This window comes from Cyrtonyx montezumae, unplaced genomic scaffold, assembly GCF_038088225.1.
Source record: "Cyrtonyx montezumae isolate F1298 unplaced genomic scaffold, pur_monq_1.0 scaffold_18, whole genome shotgun sequence".
In the NCBI taxonomy this organism is placed as follows: domain Eukaryota; kingdom Metazoa; phylum Chordata; class Aves; order Galliformes; family Odontophoridae; genus Cyrtonyx; species Cyrtonyx montezumae.
Genome location: NW_027071914.1, coordinates 12703736 through 12715958, shown reverse-complemented (window position 1 = coordinate 12715958; position 12223 = coordinate 12703736). Strand labels below are relative to the sequence as shown.

At 54.5% G+C, this 12223-nt stretch overlaps 1 protein-coding gene across 1 annotated transcript; it reads left to right on the top strand.

Moving 5' to 3' along the window:
* Nucleotides 1-1819: 1819 nt before the first annotated feature.
* On the top strand, nucleotides 1820-11937 carry SLC6A7 (solute carrier family 6 member 7). Its single transcript, XM_065734731.1, has 14 exons — nucleotides 1820-1861; nucleotides 5297-5477; nucleotides 5885-6016; nucleotides 6820-7054; nucleotides 7341-7479; nucleotides 7739-7873; nucleotides 8132-8235; nucleotides 8550-8674; nucleotides 9100-9212; nucleotides 9294-9425; nucleotides 9736-9835; nucleotides 10187-10287; nucleotides 10458-10625; nucleotides 11290-11937. The coding sequence occupies exons 1-14, from the start codon at nucleotides 1829-1831 to the stop codon at nucleotides 11500-11502; spliced, it is 1911 nt and encodes a 636-aa protein (XP_065590803.1). The 5' UTR covers nucleotides 1820-1828; the 3' UTR covers nucleotides 11503-11937.
* Nucleotides 11938-12223: the final 286 nt, after the last annotated feature.

Sequence of the window (12223 nt, the reverse complement as noted above, 5' to 3'; positions counted from 1 at the left end):
CCTCTGTGCTTTCTGCCCATTCCTTCCCCTGTGCTCACACTGCCTGCTTGCACCCTCCTTGAAGAGAAATCTTGAAATAATCATCAAAATAAGGCCATGCACAGCAGGTGGCCGACAGCATGGCAGCCTCTGGCATGGCACAATTCCCAGCAGCGATGAACCAGAGCGCAGTGATGGCTGCTGCCTTCCCAGCATCCCATGGAGCAGAGCTGGGCACAGTCCCATCCTGCTGTTGGGTAACTCCCTGCCTGCCCCAGTGGAGGGCTGGGCTGTTTGTGTAGGGCTCGGTCCGTGCTGGTGATACAGGGCTGGGGCTGTACCACACGCTGCCAGCAGCCTCCCACCATGAGACACTTTTCTCTAGGTGGATCCCAAGGGAAAAAAAAAAAACCCAACGGGCATGTTCAGATCACACAGGCACGAAAAGCAAACAAAGCATCCCTGCCCCAGCAGGAAGGGTGAGGCTGGGACAGCACGCCATGCCATCCCAGGCAGCTCAGCACAGCATTCCCCACAGCATCCCAGGAGAGGGAGAAGCAGTGGATCACCTAGAGGGAAGTAAAAGCTTGGAGACTTCCCAAAAGCTATGTAAAAAGAAAAAGAAAAAAAAAAAAAAAGAGATGTTTGTTGGATGATGTATTTTGCTCCTTCCTCCTTTCCCGCTGGGAAACCCAGGTAAATGTTAGCTCTGAAAGACCCACTGTGCAATCTCGGAGGCAATTCATCAGAGCTGGGTTTTGCAGAAATGTATTTTCGTGCTCACAGTCTGATTCCTTTGGGGAAATTTTTACTCAAGTTCTTGGAGGACTGTAGGAACACGATTCCTGTTAGATAGCAGGGAGTTCTGGGGGTTTGGACCCAGCTCTGTCCCTCTGCATAGTTCCAGCATCACCTGCTCAGCCTTAAAGTGGTTGGGGACAAGTTTGGGTCAGGCTGGAGCACCACAAAGCAGAGGAAGGGGGCACGCACACACTGATGGGCACAGCATGGGGAAAGCAAAGCACAAGAAGGAAAGAGGCATTGCCCTGAGGCAGACAGCAGCTCTCCTGGTGGCCCCAGAGCATGTGAGATAGACCCCTCCTGCAGACCTGCTGGGGACATTACACACCACAGAAGGGGGAGGAATATACAGAGACCAGCTGCTTGCCTCCTCATCTGGGGTTTGACTGAGCACAAAGGGGAAAATTCCCAATCCCCTGAGCTCTGGGACTGTCAGATCCCACCAAACACTCAGAGTGAACACCCAAATTCTGGGGAGATGACCTGTCCCAGGATGACTCCAGCCCCCAACACTGAGCACTGATCCTGCCCAAAGGGACGGAGGGCTGCCTTGGGCTGGGGGCTCCAGCTGTGCCCTGCCTGGGGGGAAAATCAGTGCAGGGCTGGCCAGAAAGCTGCTGGGAGCTGCTGCTGCACTTGCCCTGCTGCCACCACCCCTTGGGACACGTGGGAGCCCCGCGTTCCCAGCAGAAGGGTGTCTGAGACCTGACGCATTCATGGCACACATAAAACAGCATCCTCTCCTCCTCGCTGCCCTGCTTGGGGCCGAGGCCCCGGGTCCCCCTCCAGCAGGGGTACGTTTGTCAGACAGCCCTCCTGCTGCCTGCCCAGAGCCGTCCCCTCCCTCCCTCCCCTCTCAGCGCGCAGCCAGCCTCAATTCCAGGCAGAGCTTTCTGCCAGGCTGTGCCCCCCCGTGCCCCCTACCTCCATCCACCCCGGCACCCCTCTCTGCCCGCCTGCTCTGCTCCCCCTTCTCCCTCCCTGCCTCCGTCTGCGGAGCGAGAGAACAAGTGTTGGAGCGGGGAGCGCATAGCAACAGGATTCTGGGATGAAGAAGATTCGGCAGCAGCAGCTCCGCAAGGTGAGAGCCGATGTGGGAGCGTGGGGACATCGCATGCCATCGCCCCGTGGGGTGCACGGCTGGGGGCACAGATTGCAGATCAGGCAGGGGGCATTTGGAGATGGGGGAGCTCATTTTGTAGGGACTTGGTGGAGGGATGCGTCCTCAGCCCCTGCCCGCAGGCAGGTGCTGCTGGCAGTGATCTGTGCCAGAGATGTCCGGGTGTGTGGGCACAAGGTGCTCAGTCCCACAGCTTGTGGGGATGCTGCCCCCTGATGCTGAGGGCTTGGGGGCTCCAGGTTCCCCTGTGGGATTGGGACACTGCTGGGCTGCTGCTTCCACACCCATGGTTGGGATTGTAGGGTCACAGGGGGCTCAGGTAGTGCTGGACCCTGAGCTCCCCTTGTGCCCTTTGGAGGCCAGCAGAGCTAGGAATCCTGCTGGGAGCACTTTGAGACACAGCTCTCACAGCTTCCCCATCCCAGACTCACCCTGCTTTGCTGCTTTGGGTCCCCATCTCCCCTTGCACCCGGGACAGAGCCCCTTCCAGTGCCTTTCCCACATGGGTCCAGGTGTTGCAGGGTGGCTGAGCAGCAATCCCAGCTCCCACGCTGCTGTTCCTGCATGTAGGCACTGCCTGGAGCACTCCTGGGCACTGCCCTTCATTTTTGCTCTTCCTGCTAACTGCAGGGTGAGGATGGCTCCAGCCTGTGCCCGGCCTCCAGCTGCAGGAATGAAAACCTCGAGAGTTTTGTCCACGACAGGAAATTCCTAGGATGCTGGGACATGATGTAAAAACCCAGTGCTGGCCTGGCTCAAGGTGGCAGCTCTCTGGTGGCCCTCTGCCTTGCTCCGTGCTGCTGGGAGGCAGCTCTGTCTTCTCCCATTTCCTACAAATCGCTTTTTCAGATCACTCAGAGGCTGCAAGATCCATTCAAAGTTCTCCTTGTCCCTCCAAAGCCTTTCTGAGACACATGAAGGAATGTCAGCGGTCCCGTTTAACATTTAGTCAGGAATTCATTTAGTCCCACAGCAATCAGCCTGAATGAAAAGCAGATGTCTCCAGAGTTATTTCCCCCATCTCCAGTGCTGCTCGGGGCCCTTCACCATCCCAACCACTCAGAGCCTAGGGTGGAGGGGGTGTCCTCTCAGGTGGCAGGATGCCATGCCTGACCCCGAGCTGGGGCGTCCCTGGAGCTGCTGGAACCACTCACACAGCCCCTGACCTCAGCAGCCCCTCCTCACCTGCATCCTCTTCCCATCTGCCAGCCAGGAGTTTCAAGCCTTTCTACCAGACGTGTGGAAATTCCTCCTTAATAGAGATCTTTCTCAGGCTCTAAGGATTTTTTGCTTTTGCGTAACAGTGTTCCTGCAAGAGCTGAGTGTGTTTGTTTTTTTCTATATGGGATTGCTTTTATGTTTCGGGGATTGTTTTGTGCAAGGGTGGGAGCCTGGCACTGGGATGTCCCCATGCCACCAGGTGCTGTGGGGCAGAGCCTCCTCGTGCCATGCCACAGCCCGACCCAGCACAGCCAGTGGGTTTGGTTTTTTTTCTGCAAGAGATTAACGAGCAATTCAAACTGATCTGGAGTGACTCACATGGCACAGACACGCTGTGCTCACGGCACAGAAATCTGCCTTTGGGTGACATTTCCCCAGGCAGACGCCATGGTTAGCACACAGAATGCTCAAGAAATCATGGACAAAACAACACCACGATGCCAAAAGTGTGAACTGAGGCAAAACGTGATGAAAAGTCAGCTTGGAGCTGGCTGGCTTCTCGCGGCTCCAGCTCCGTGCCTGCTGAGCTTTGGAGAGGTTTAAGTAAAGCAGTTTGCTGGTAATAATTAGCACAGGACAGTTTCATTGTGGAAGCCAGAATCTCAAACACTCCTTCTTCTTGGCTCCCTTTACTTTGCTGACCTCTTTGGGAGCATCTCCTGGTGCACGATGCACTGGTGCTGTGCTCAAGGATGGCAGTGCCAAGGGAGTGGATGGTCTCGGTCTGTCTGTAACCGGACTGAAAGATGGCAGCTCTGCGTGCACAACACCAGAGCAGAGCTGTGTCAGCCTCTGCTGGGAGAGGGAAGCCCTGTTATGGCAGAAGCTGAAAGAGAGCATGACTTCAACATAAATAAATAAATAAAAAGGGCTGAAAGAGAACCGCAGCATGCGATCTGCACCTGGCTCAGTGAGGTGTGCAGCTCTCTGTTGTTAGGGACAAAGGTGGTCTGGAATCCTTAAATACTGCTTTTTGCAATTGGTTTTCATTCGGATTATCAGCTCAGGCTTTGTGTGGTGGGTGAGGATCTGTGTGATGTGGATCTGTGGCTCACCTACCCTGTGCTCCCACTGGCCCACCTGGCAGAGACCTCAGTGAGCTCAGCTGGGGTCTCAGTGGGGGATGCTGAAGCACTGTCTGTCCACCATCTGCAAACACGGGTCACTGTGGGTCACTGGGTTAACTGGTGGGTACGGCCACGTTTGAGAGGAATTGCTAATTGGGAGAGCTCAGTTAAGGAGCTGCAGGAGGGCTGCCAGGTGGCAGTGGTGTTTTGTAGTGGTGGTATTATATTTAGGTTGTGGATTTACATTGCAGCCTGAAGCTTTTCCTGCAGCCTGTGCGCTGTGGTGGTGGCATACAGCAGGGATGGGCTTTTAGGGGTGGCTGCTGCTGCCAGGGTTGGGTTTTGATGCCAGCCCTTTGCTCAGGTGAGTGTCTCATGTTGGCTCTGGTGGGTGCACTTGGTGCTTGTGGGCAGGAGCAGGGTGAGAGCATGCAGCCGTCACAGAATGGCTCCTGGTCTCCATGGGAACTGGCAGCAGGATCAGCCCAGGCTGGCCAGAGAGGAGGAGAAAGATGAGGGGGAAGGGAGAGTGGCACCACGTACAGCACACTCTGCATCCCAGTGGTAAGTGGGACCCACAGCTCTGATCCCAACAAATCCACATCTGGTTCTGTGTGGTCTATGAACTCAGAGACGCAGAGATGGTTGTTTTTCCCTTTTGAGACTCCAGAAGAAGGGGGCTGTTCTGGCCTGGGAGTCCTTCTGCCCTGCTCCTGGTGTCCTGTCAGCAGGGACACCTCTATCTTGCTGGAGTTGAACCCAGTGCACCCCAGATGGAGAGCGCTCTTCCCATGCCATCCTCATGCCTGTGTTTTGGAAATGAGAAAACCTTATTGTGGCCCCTTGAGTTGATTTCTTGTGAAACCACCTTTCCCAGGGGGCTCTGGCTGTGTGGGTGGATTTGATCCCCTTTCAAAGGATGTCAGCTTGCTTTAAAGCCACGTGGGCTTGGTGATGCACAGAGAACTGCTAGAAAGTGGGCAAGCATCATCACTGTGACTTGGTGGTCATAAATTTATACCTCTCAGAGACCCTTCTCTCTCTTCTCTTGCTTTATCTCTTCCATACCTGGCTGCCCTCTCCTATTCCTGCACCCTCTCTCGCTCAGCCGGTGACACCCGAGCTCCTGGTGAGCCCCAGCAGCCAGGACGGGGACCTGGGCTCCCAGTGCCCAGAAGACAGAGGGAACTGGACAGGACGCCTGGATTTCCTTCTCTCCTGCATTGGGTACTGCGTGGGCCTGGGAAACGTCTGGAGGTTCCCCTACAGGGCTTACACCAATGGAGGAGGTACTCATGCATCCTTGCAGCCACGTTCCCATATCACTGAGTTGGGCAGGTTCCTGAATAGACACCCATTCCCCACCTCAGGGCTGAGGAGCAGAGGAGCAGTGATAACTGGAGAAGATCACAGTGTTTGTGAAAGACTTGAGAAAAAATTCTGTGCGTGTGGGCAAAGCAAAGCAAGGTGCGAATCACAGCCCTTCCTCTGCACTAGGGGCACATTGCCCTCTGGGATCTGTGGTGGGTGATAGTGTGGGGAGCTGCTGCTGCCCCTTTCTGCTGAGTTAATATTCTGGCCCCTTCCTGGGAAGGCAGTGGGAGGTTGTGGTAAGGATATTTTCCTTTTCTTAAGCAGGCTTTAGCTGTTCACTCCCCATTAATTTCAGAGTTGTTTTCCTTTTTGCTTCCTGTAGGAGCTTTCTTGGTTCCTTACTTCATCATGCTGGCCATCTGTGGGATACCCATCTTCTTCATGGAGCTGTCCCTCGGGCAGTTCTCCAGCCTGGGGCCACTTGCTGTCTGGAAGATCAGCCCTCTCTTTAAAGGTGCGTGAGTGAAACCTCGTTCCACAATCCTCAAAGGCTAAATGCTGGGGGAAAATGGAGCTGGCTGGGCTGCTGGGTCAGACATTTGGGTAACTGCAAGATATGTATGAGATCTACCCATCTTCAGAGTGAGTCTCTGCATGTCCTGATCAGCTCTAGAAATTATATAAAATTATATGAAAAACTGAGTCAGACAGTGTACAAAAAACAGCACCGAAGCTGAACAAGAGCTGTTAAAAAGGTAAGAACAAAGTGTTCAAAAGAAGGTCAGACCAAACACTCTCAACACTGAGCTGGAGTAAAATCCTCCTAAAAGAAGGTTGTAGTGATGTAGGGGCTGATCTCTTCTCTCAGGTAACTAGTGATAGGACGAGATGGAATGGCCTTGAGCTGCTCCAGGGGAGGTTCAGGTTGGATATTAGGAAACATTTCTTCTCAGAAGGAGTGGTGATGCAGTGGCACAGCTGCCCAGGGAGGTAGGGGGAGTCACTGTCCCTGGAGGTGTTTGAGAACCATGGAATGTGGCACTGAGGGATGTGGTTATGGGCAGGGTGGGATGGGTTGGGGTTGGACTTGGGGATCTTAAAGGTCCTTTCCAACCTTAATGATTCTATGATTGTATGGAATAGATCATCAATTCACATGGAAAGAGAGGTCAATAAAGGGGTTTCCCCAGCAGGTGAACCTCTGCCTTGGAGCCGGTTAACCATGTGACTGCTGAACCCCAGTGTCTGACCCTCGATGTGGATGCACTGTGCTCCAGAGAGATGGCTCACTCCTTCTTTACCCTCTCCTTCCTCCAGGCATTGGCATGGGCACGATCCTCATCGTCTCCCTGGTGGCCATTTACTACAATATGATCATTGCTTACGTTCTCTTCTACCTCTTTGCATCCCTCACAAGCGACTTGCCCTGGCAGCACTGTGGCAACTGGTGGAACACTGACCTGTGCCTGGATCACCGTGTCATCAAGGCGGGGAACACCACCCTCCCCGTCAACATCTCCAACACCGTCAGCCCCAGCGAGGAGTACTGGAGGTGAGGAGGAAGGACAAAGTGGGCACTCATACTGTGGGTGCAGTGATGAGCTCATTGTCAGCACTGGGTGATATCCCAGTTCAGCCACTGGCACTGTGTCTCTGGGCTGTGGGACGTGTCCATTACCAAGTGTTGCTTTGATGGCCTGGAAATGCTTCAGAAGGAAATGCATCCCACAGCTGGACTGGCCAGAGCTCTCAGCCAGCCCAGCTTCCCTCACAGCTCGTCAGTGCATTGTGGAGAAGTCCCACTGGCTGCTCACCAGCCCTTCTCCTTTCGCCCCTAGCCGCTACGTTCTGCACATCCAAGGGAGCTCTGGGATTGGGGATCCTGGGAGGATCCGCTGGAACCTGTGTCTGTGCCTGCTCCTTTCTTGGATCATTGTGTACCTGTGCATCTTGAAGGGAGTCAAATCCTCTGGCAAGGTAAGGGCTGGATGGTCTCTTCAGGGATCTACAGGGATGCTCTCCTGTGTCTGCTTTTCTCCTTGCATCGGGGGAAGTGAGATCCATAAACATTAGCTAGACACAGGCTATCTGAGGGTGGCTTGCACCAATGCCATTGGCCATGCTGCACCCCTGCTCTGCAGGGCGATGCTGGGTGACCCAGTGTCCCATTCCAGGATGTGTCATATGGGATGAGGTGCACTGCCCCAGCTCTACAGCCAGCTCTGCCCTCCCACAGGTCGTGTACTTCACTGCCACCTTCCCATACCTCATCCTGGTGATGCTGCTCATCCGTGGTGTGACACTGGAAGGGGCCTGGAAGGGAATCCGCTTTTACCTCACGCCCCAGTTTGACCACTTGCTGTCTTCCAAGGTGAGCAGGGCTTTCAGCAATTTGTCCAAGACACAAAAATGAATATTCTCTTGTCATCTCCAGCATGCAGCAGAGGCAGCTCCCATTCTTGGGAGTCTTTTCTGGCCAGCTTCAGGCCCCAGATTTTCCACCAGCCTCAAACCATTTCTATTCAGCAGCTTGTCTCTGCTCTACACTTTACCTGTGCTGTGTTTCCCACCCCTATCTCTCCAGGGGGTTTCCAAACCCTGACTCCCCTACGCTCTGTTTTCTCTCCAGGTGTGGATCGAAGCAGCCCTGCAGATTTTCTACTCCCTTGGGGTAGGCTTTGGGGGCCTCCTCACCTTTGCCTCGTACAACACCTTCCATCAGAACATCTACAGGTGGGAGCCTGATACCATCTCCTAAAAATCATAGGTGGGGAGCCACGAAAGTCTTGGCTGTTCCCCAGCACCCACTGCAGGCACAAGCAGAGAGGGGACTCTGGGTGCTGGGCTGATCCCCTCCACAGGGGAAAGCAAGCTTGGGAGAAACCCCACAGCGTGACCCATGTCATTAGATACAGGTTCTTTGTACCTCTGGAAAGTACCCAGTGAGGGAGGCCCTTGGGAGAGTCACATTACGGTGAAACCAGGGCTGGCAAGGACACCCCAGCACGGGGCTGCTATGTTCAGAGCATTTGCTTTCTCCTCTGTAGGGACACCTTCATAGTCACCCTGGGCAATGCCATCACCAGCATTTTGGCGGGGTTTGCCATCTTCTCCGTTTTGGGATACATGTCCCAGGAGCTCGGGGTCCCTGTCAACCAAGTGGCCAAAGCAGGTGAGGTCAAACAAGGACCCATTTTCCCAGACTCTCTGCCAGGGCACAGCAAGGAACCGGGAAGGGGAGGTGTGGGGCAGCTCCTTCATTCTCTGTAACACCTTCAGCTGGGATAGGGATGGTGGGAGACTCCCGCCTCATCCCACCCTACCCAGGCACAGGGATGGAAGGCAGCTGAGGGATGGATTTTCCAGGTCAGGAAAAGGAAAGAAGACTGTTTCAAGCCATGCAAATCTTAAGCAACATTAAGTGATGCCTAGCCATGGCATGAGCAAGAAACAGGCTAATTCTGTGCCTTGATGCCTCCTGCCCACCTTGCAGGGCTGTGGGCATGTCCCCATGCAGTGCCATGCTGGTTGGGCCTTCTTTCCTCCGTGCCCTGCTCTGTCACCCCTTTTTCACCCTGTTGTCCTCTGCCTCCCTAGGTCCTGGCCTGGCTTTTGTGGTGTACCCCCAGGCCATGACAATGCTCCCCCTTTCTCCATTCTGGTCTTTCCTCTTCTTCTTCATGCTGTTAACCTTGGGCCTGGATAGCCAGGTAAGGACAGAGCCCACCAAGCCAGCAGCAGTGCCAGGCAGCCCAGGGGCATCAGGGGATCCTCTTTTCCTTCCCATGCAGTTTGCCTTTATGGAGACTATCGTGACAGCAGTGACAGATGAATTTCCCTACTACCTGCGACCGAAGAAAGCTTTTTTCTCAGCTGTCATCTGCATTGGCCTCTTCCTGATGGGACTGATCCTCACAACAGAGGTAAGGTCAGGAGATGAATGTACTAGGGACTGGCCAGGGGCTCATTCTAGGAAGACAGAGACAAATATATTCATGTCAGCTAAAAAGGTGGGAAAGAGATGACTGATGGGACTGGGTTCCCTGGGGATGTGAAGTCCCATGGGGAGCAACACAGCATTACTGTCCTTGTACCAACCCCAGAAGAGAAGTGATGTCTCTCGAGGCTGCCATGTGGTGAGCATTATCTAACCCCACCAGTGGGAGGATGTAGATAGGAGTTTATTGGGGTGCTGGTCCCAGAGATGCTGCTCACTGTGCTTTGACTCCTCAGGGCGGGATGTACTGGCTGGTCCTGCTCGATGACTACAGTGCTGGCTTTGGTCTCATGGTAGTGGTGATCTCTACCTGTCTCGTGGTGACACGTGTCTATGGTAAGAGGGTCTGTCCCATGGGGGCATGGGGAAGAGCAGATATGACAAAGAGGGTGGGGTGGGGGTGACAAAGAGGTATTTGGAGGGAGCATGAGGGGAGCCAGCAGCCTCACAGTGCAGCATGAAGTATCACAGCTCCAAACTCATTTCTTCTTGTTTCTCCATCACTGGATTCACTTCCCAGAGATATCTTGGGACTGAGCCTGGTGCCTAGGCCAGCTGGGTCCTCCTTCCTGCATTTCCAGCTGGGAGGAGAGATGCTTCTTTGCTGTGATAGGAAACTCACTGCTCTTGCCACTCAGGTCCTGGGAAATGACAGCTGCTGAATTCTTGTCCCTGTCCCTCCTCTAGGCATGAAGAGGTTCTGCAGAGACATTCACATGATGCTGGGCTTCCAACCAGGGCCCTACTTCAGAGCCTGTTGGATGGTCCTGTCCCCAGCTACGATGATGGTAACCACTGGGCTAGATGGTGCTAGCATCCCTGGTGACCTCCCCTTGTCACAAGTTGCTCTACTGGCCTCTCACGGGACCCACTCTGGTTCTGCTGGGAGGTTTTCTTGTGCCTTGTTTAAGAACTCTGGTGAGCTCTGGGCTGACTTGGCTTTCCTTCTGCCCCACAGGCACTGCTGGTATACAACATCATCAAGTATCAGCCCTCTGAGTATGGCAGCTACCGCTTCCCTGCCTGGGCCGAGGCCCTGGGCATCCTCATGGGGCTCTGCTCCTGCCTGATGATTCCTGCGGGCATGCTCATGGCTGTGCTGCAAGAAGAAGGGACACTGTGGGAGGTAGGAGGCCCTGAAGCACCCCAAAAATGTGAGCAGTTGATCCTGAACCCCCGCCCATCATGTGTTATCTGGTGATTTGCTGCTGGTGGGATGCACGGAGTTCTGTCCCTTTCATGTGCTGGGTACAGACATGCAGGATTTTGCAACCATTTTGCAGTAGAAAAGGCAAAACAAGGAGGCAGTGGTGTGGAAAGGCTTTGCGCAGGGCTGACTGTAGCTGCTTGCAGCATCCCAGCCTGGTTTTTGCTTTGCTGCTCTCCCCTGGCTGGTATGAGCAGAGCTGCAGCTCTTGCTGCCCTCCCCAGGCTGCAGCCTTTGGAGGCAGGAGCCTTACCCTGGGCATAGTGACGTGGCCAGGAGCCTCTCTGATGGATACTAACCCATTACCCAGGGGTCTCTAATCCTATACCACGGGGCCATAGCCCTGCACTAACTCCCAGTCCCCACAGAACTTCCCCACCACCCCATGCAGACCAGCAGACTGCCCCAAAGCACTGCAGGGCAGTGAGACAGTGCTGCCTTCCCCAAATGCTTCAGGACGAGCTTTTGGCTCCTTCCCACCCACAGAGGGTCTCATCCCATCGAGGATATGAATGCCAGAAGGGAGCATAGCAGGTGCCATGCCACAGTGAGCACCCACATCCCTCTACCCATCCCTTCACAGCGCTTCCAGCAAGCCAGCCGTCCCACCATGGATTGGGGCCCATCACTGGAAGAGAACCGGACTGGTACCTACGTGGCCAGCCTGGCTGGCAGCCAGTCCCCCAAACCACTGATGGTCCACATGAGGAAATACGGGGGCATCACCAGCTATGAGAACACGGCCATCGAGGTGGACCGGGAGATTGAAGAGGAAGAGGAGGAGTCCATGATGTGAGGGGATGAGCCAATCCCCCCCTCCCTTTACACTTAGTCACTTTCAGCTCTCACAGGGCTGGGGAGGCTTTTGGGATCTGCTGGACCCCTCACCAGCACCCCGGCCCTGCCAGGGCAGAGATGCTGCCTGTCCTGTCACCCCCAAGGTGTTTGTGTTCAGTGTGGCAATCTGTGCAATAAGTCCATATGTTCGTGTGACAATGTCTGTGCAAGTGTCTGGGCTGCCCTAAGCCCTCGGTCCCAGCCCAGGGATGATTGGTGCAGAAGGAGGCAGCCCTCTGAGTTCGTGTGTTCTCTAACAATATGTGTTTAACTCCAGCAACCCATAAACAAATGTGAGAAAGGATTTTAATATCCTACATGCCCTGAGGAAGGTGCATGACAGTGCCCTTCAGGTACCCCAGCAAAACCAGGGTGCATTGGCATCCTGCTGAAATCTGACCTATAAATGAGCAGTCAGTAAGAGAAAGAAGGAAAAAAAAGTGCTTTATAAATAAACTGGCCTGGGACGGCCTGAGATTGTAGGGCCCTGCAGGGGCGGGGCTGGGGCAAGATGAAGAATGGGAAGAGGTTGGATCACTGGCTCCCTGTAAATGCAGGAGACCATGGGCAGGTCTCAACCGGACCCAGCACCAACGCATGTAAGTGTGGCTGCCCCAGGATGCCTCCTGCCTGGGCAGAGGAAGAAAGACAAGGTCACACTGTGTACATAAGGGCACATC

What these genes read in the sequence shown, in the direction of transcription:
- SLC6A7 (XM_065734731.1), top strand. Translation starts at nt 1,829, where the DNA reads ATGAAGAAGATTCGGCAGCAGCAGCTCCGCAAG. An exon ending in CCCAGCGAGGAGTACTGGAG is followed by an intron (nt 7,055 to 7,340) that starts GTGAGGAGGAAG and finishes TTTCGCCCCTAG; the next exon opens with CCGCTACGTTCTGCACATCC. An exon ending in GAGTCAAATCCTCTGGCAAG is followed by an intron (nt 7,480 to 7,738) that starts GTAAGGGCTGGA and finishes GCCCTCCCACAG; the next exon opens with GTCGTGTACTTCACTGCCAC.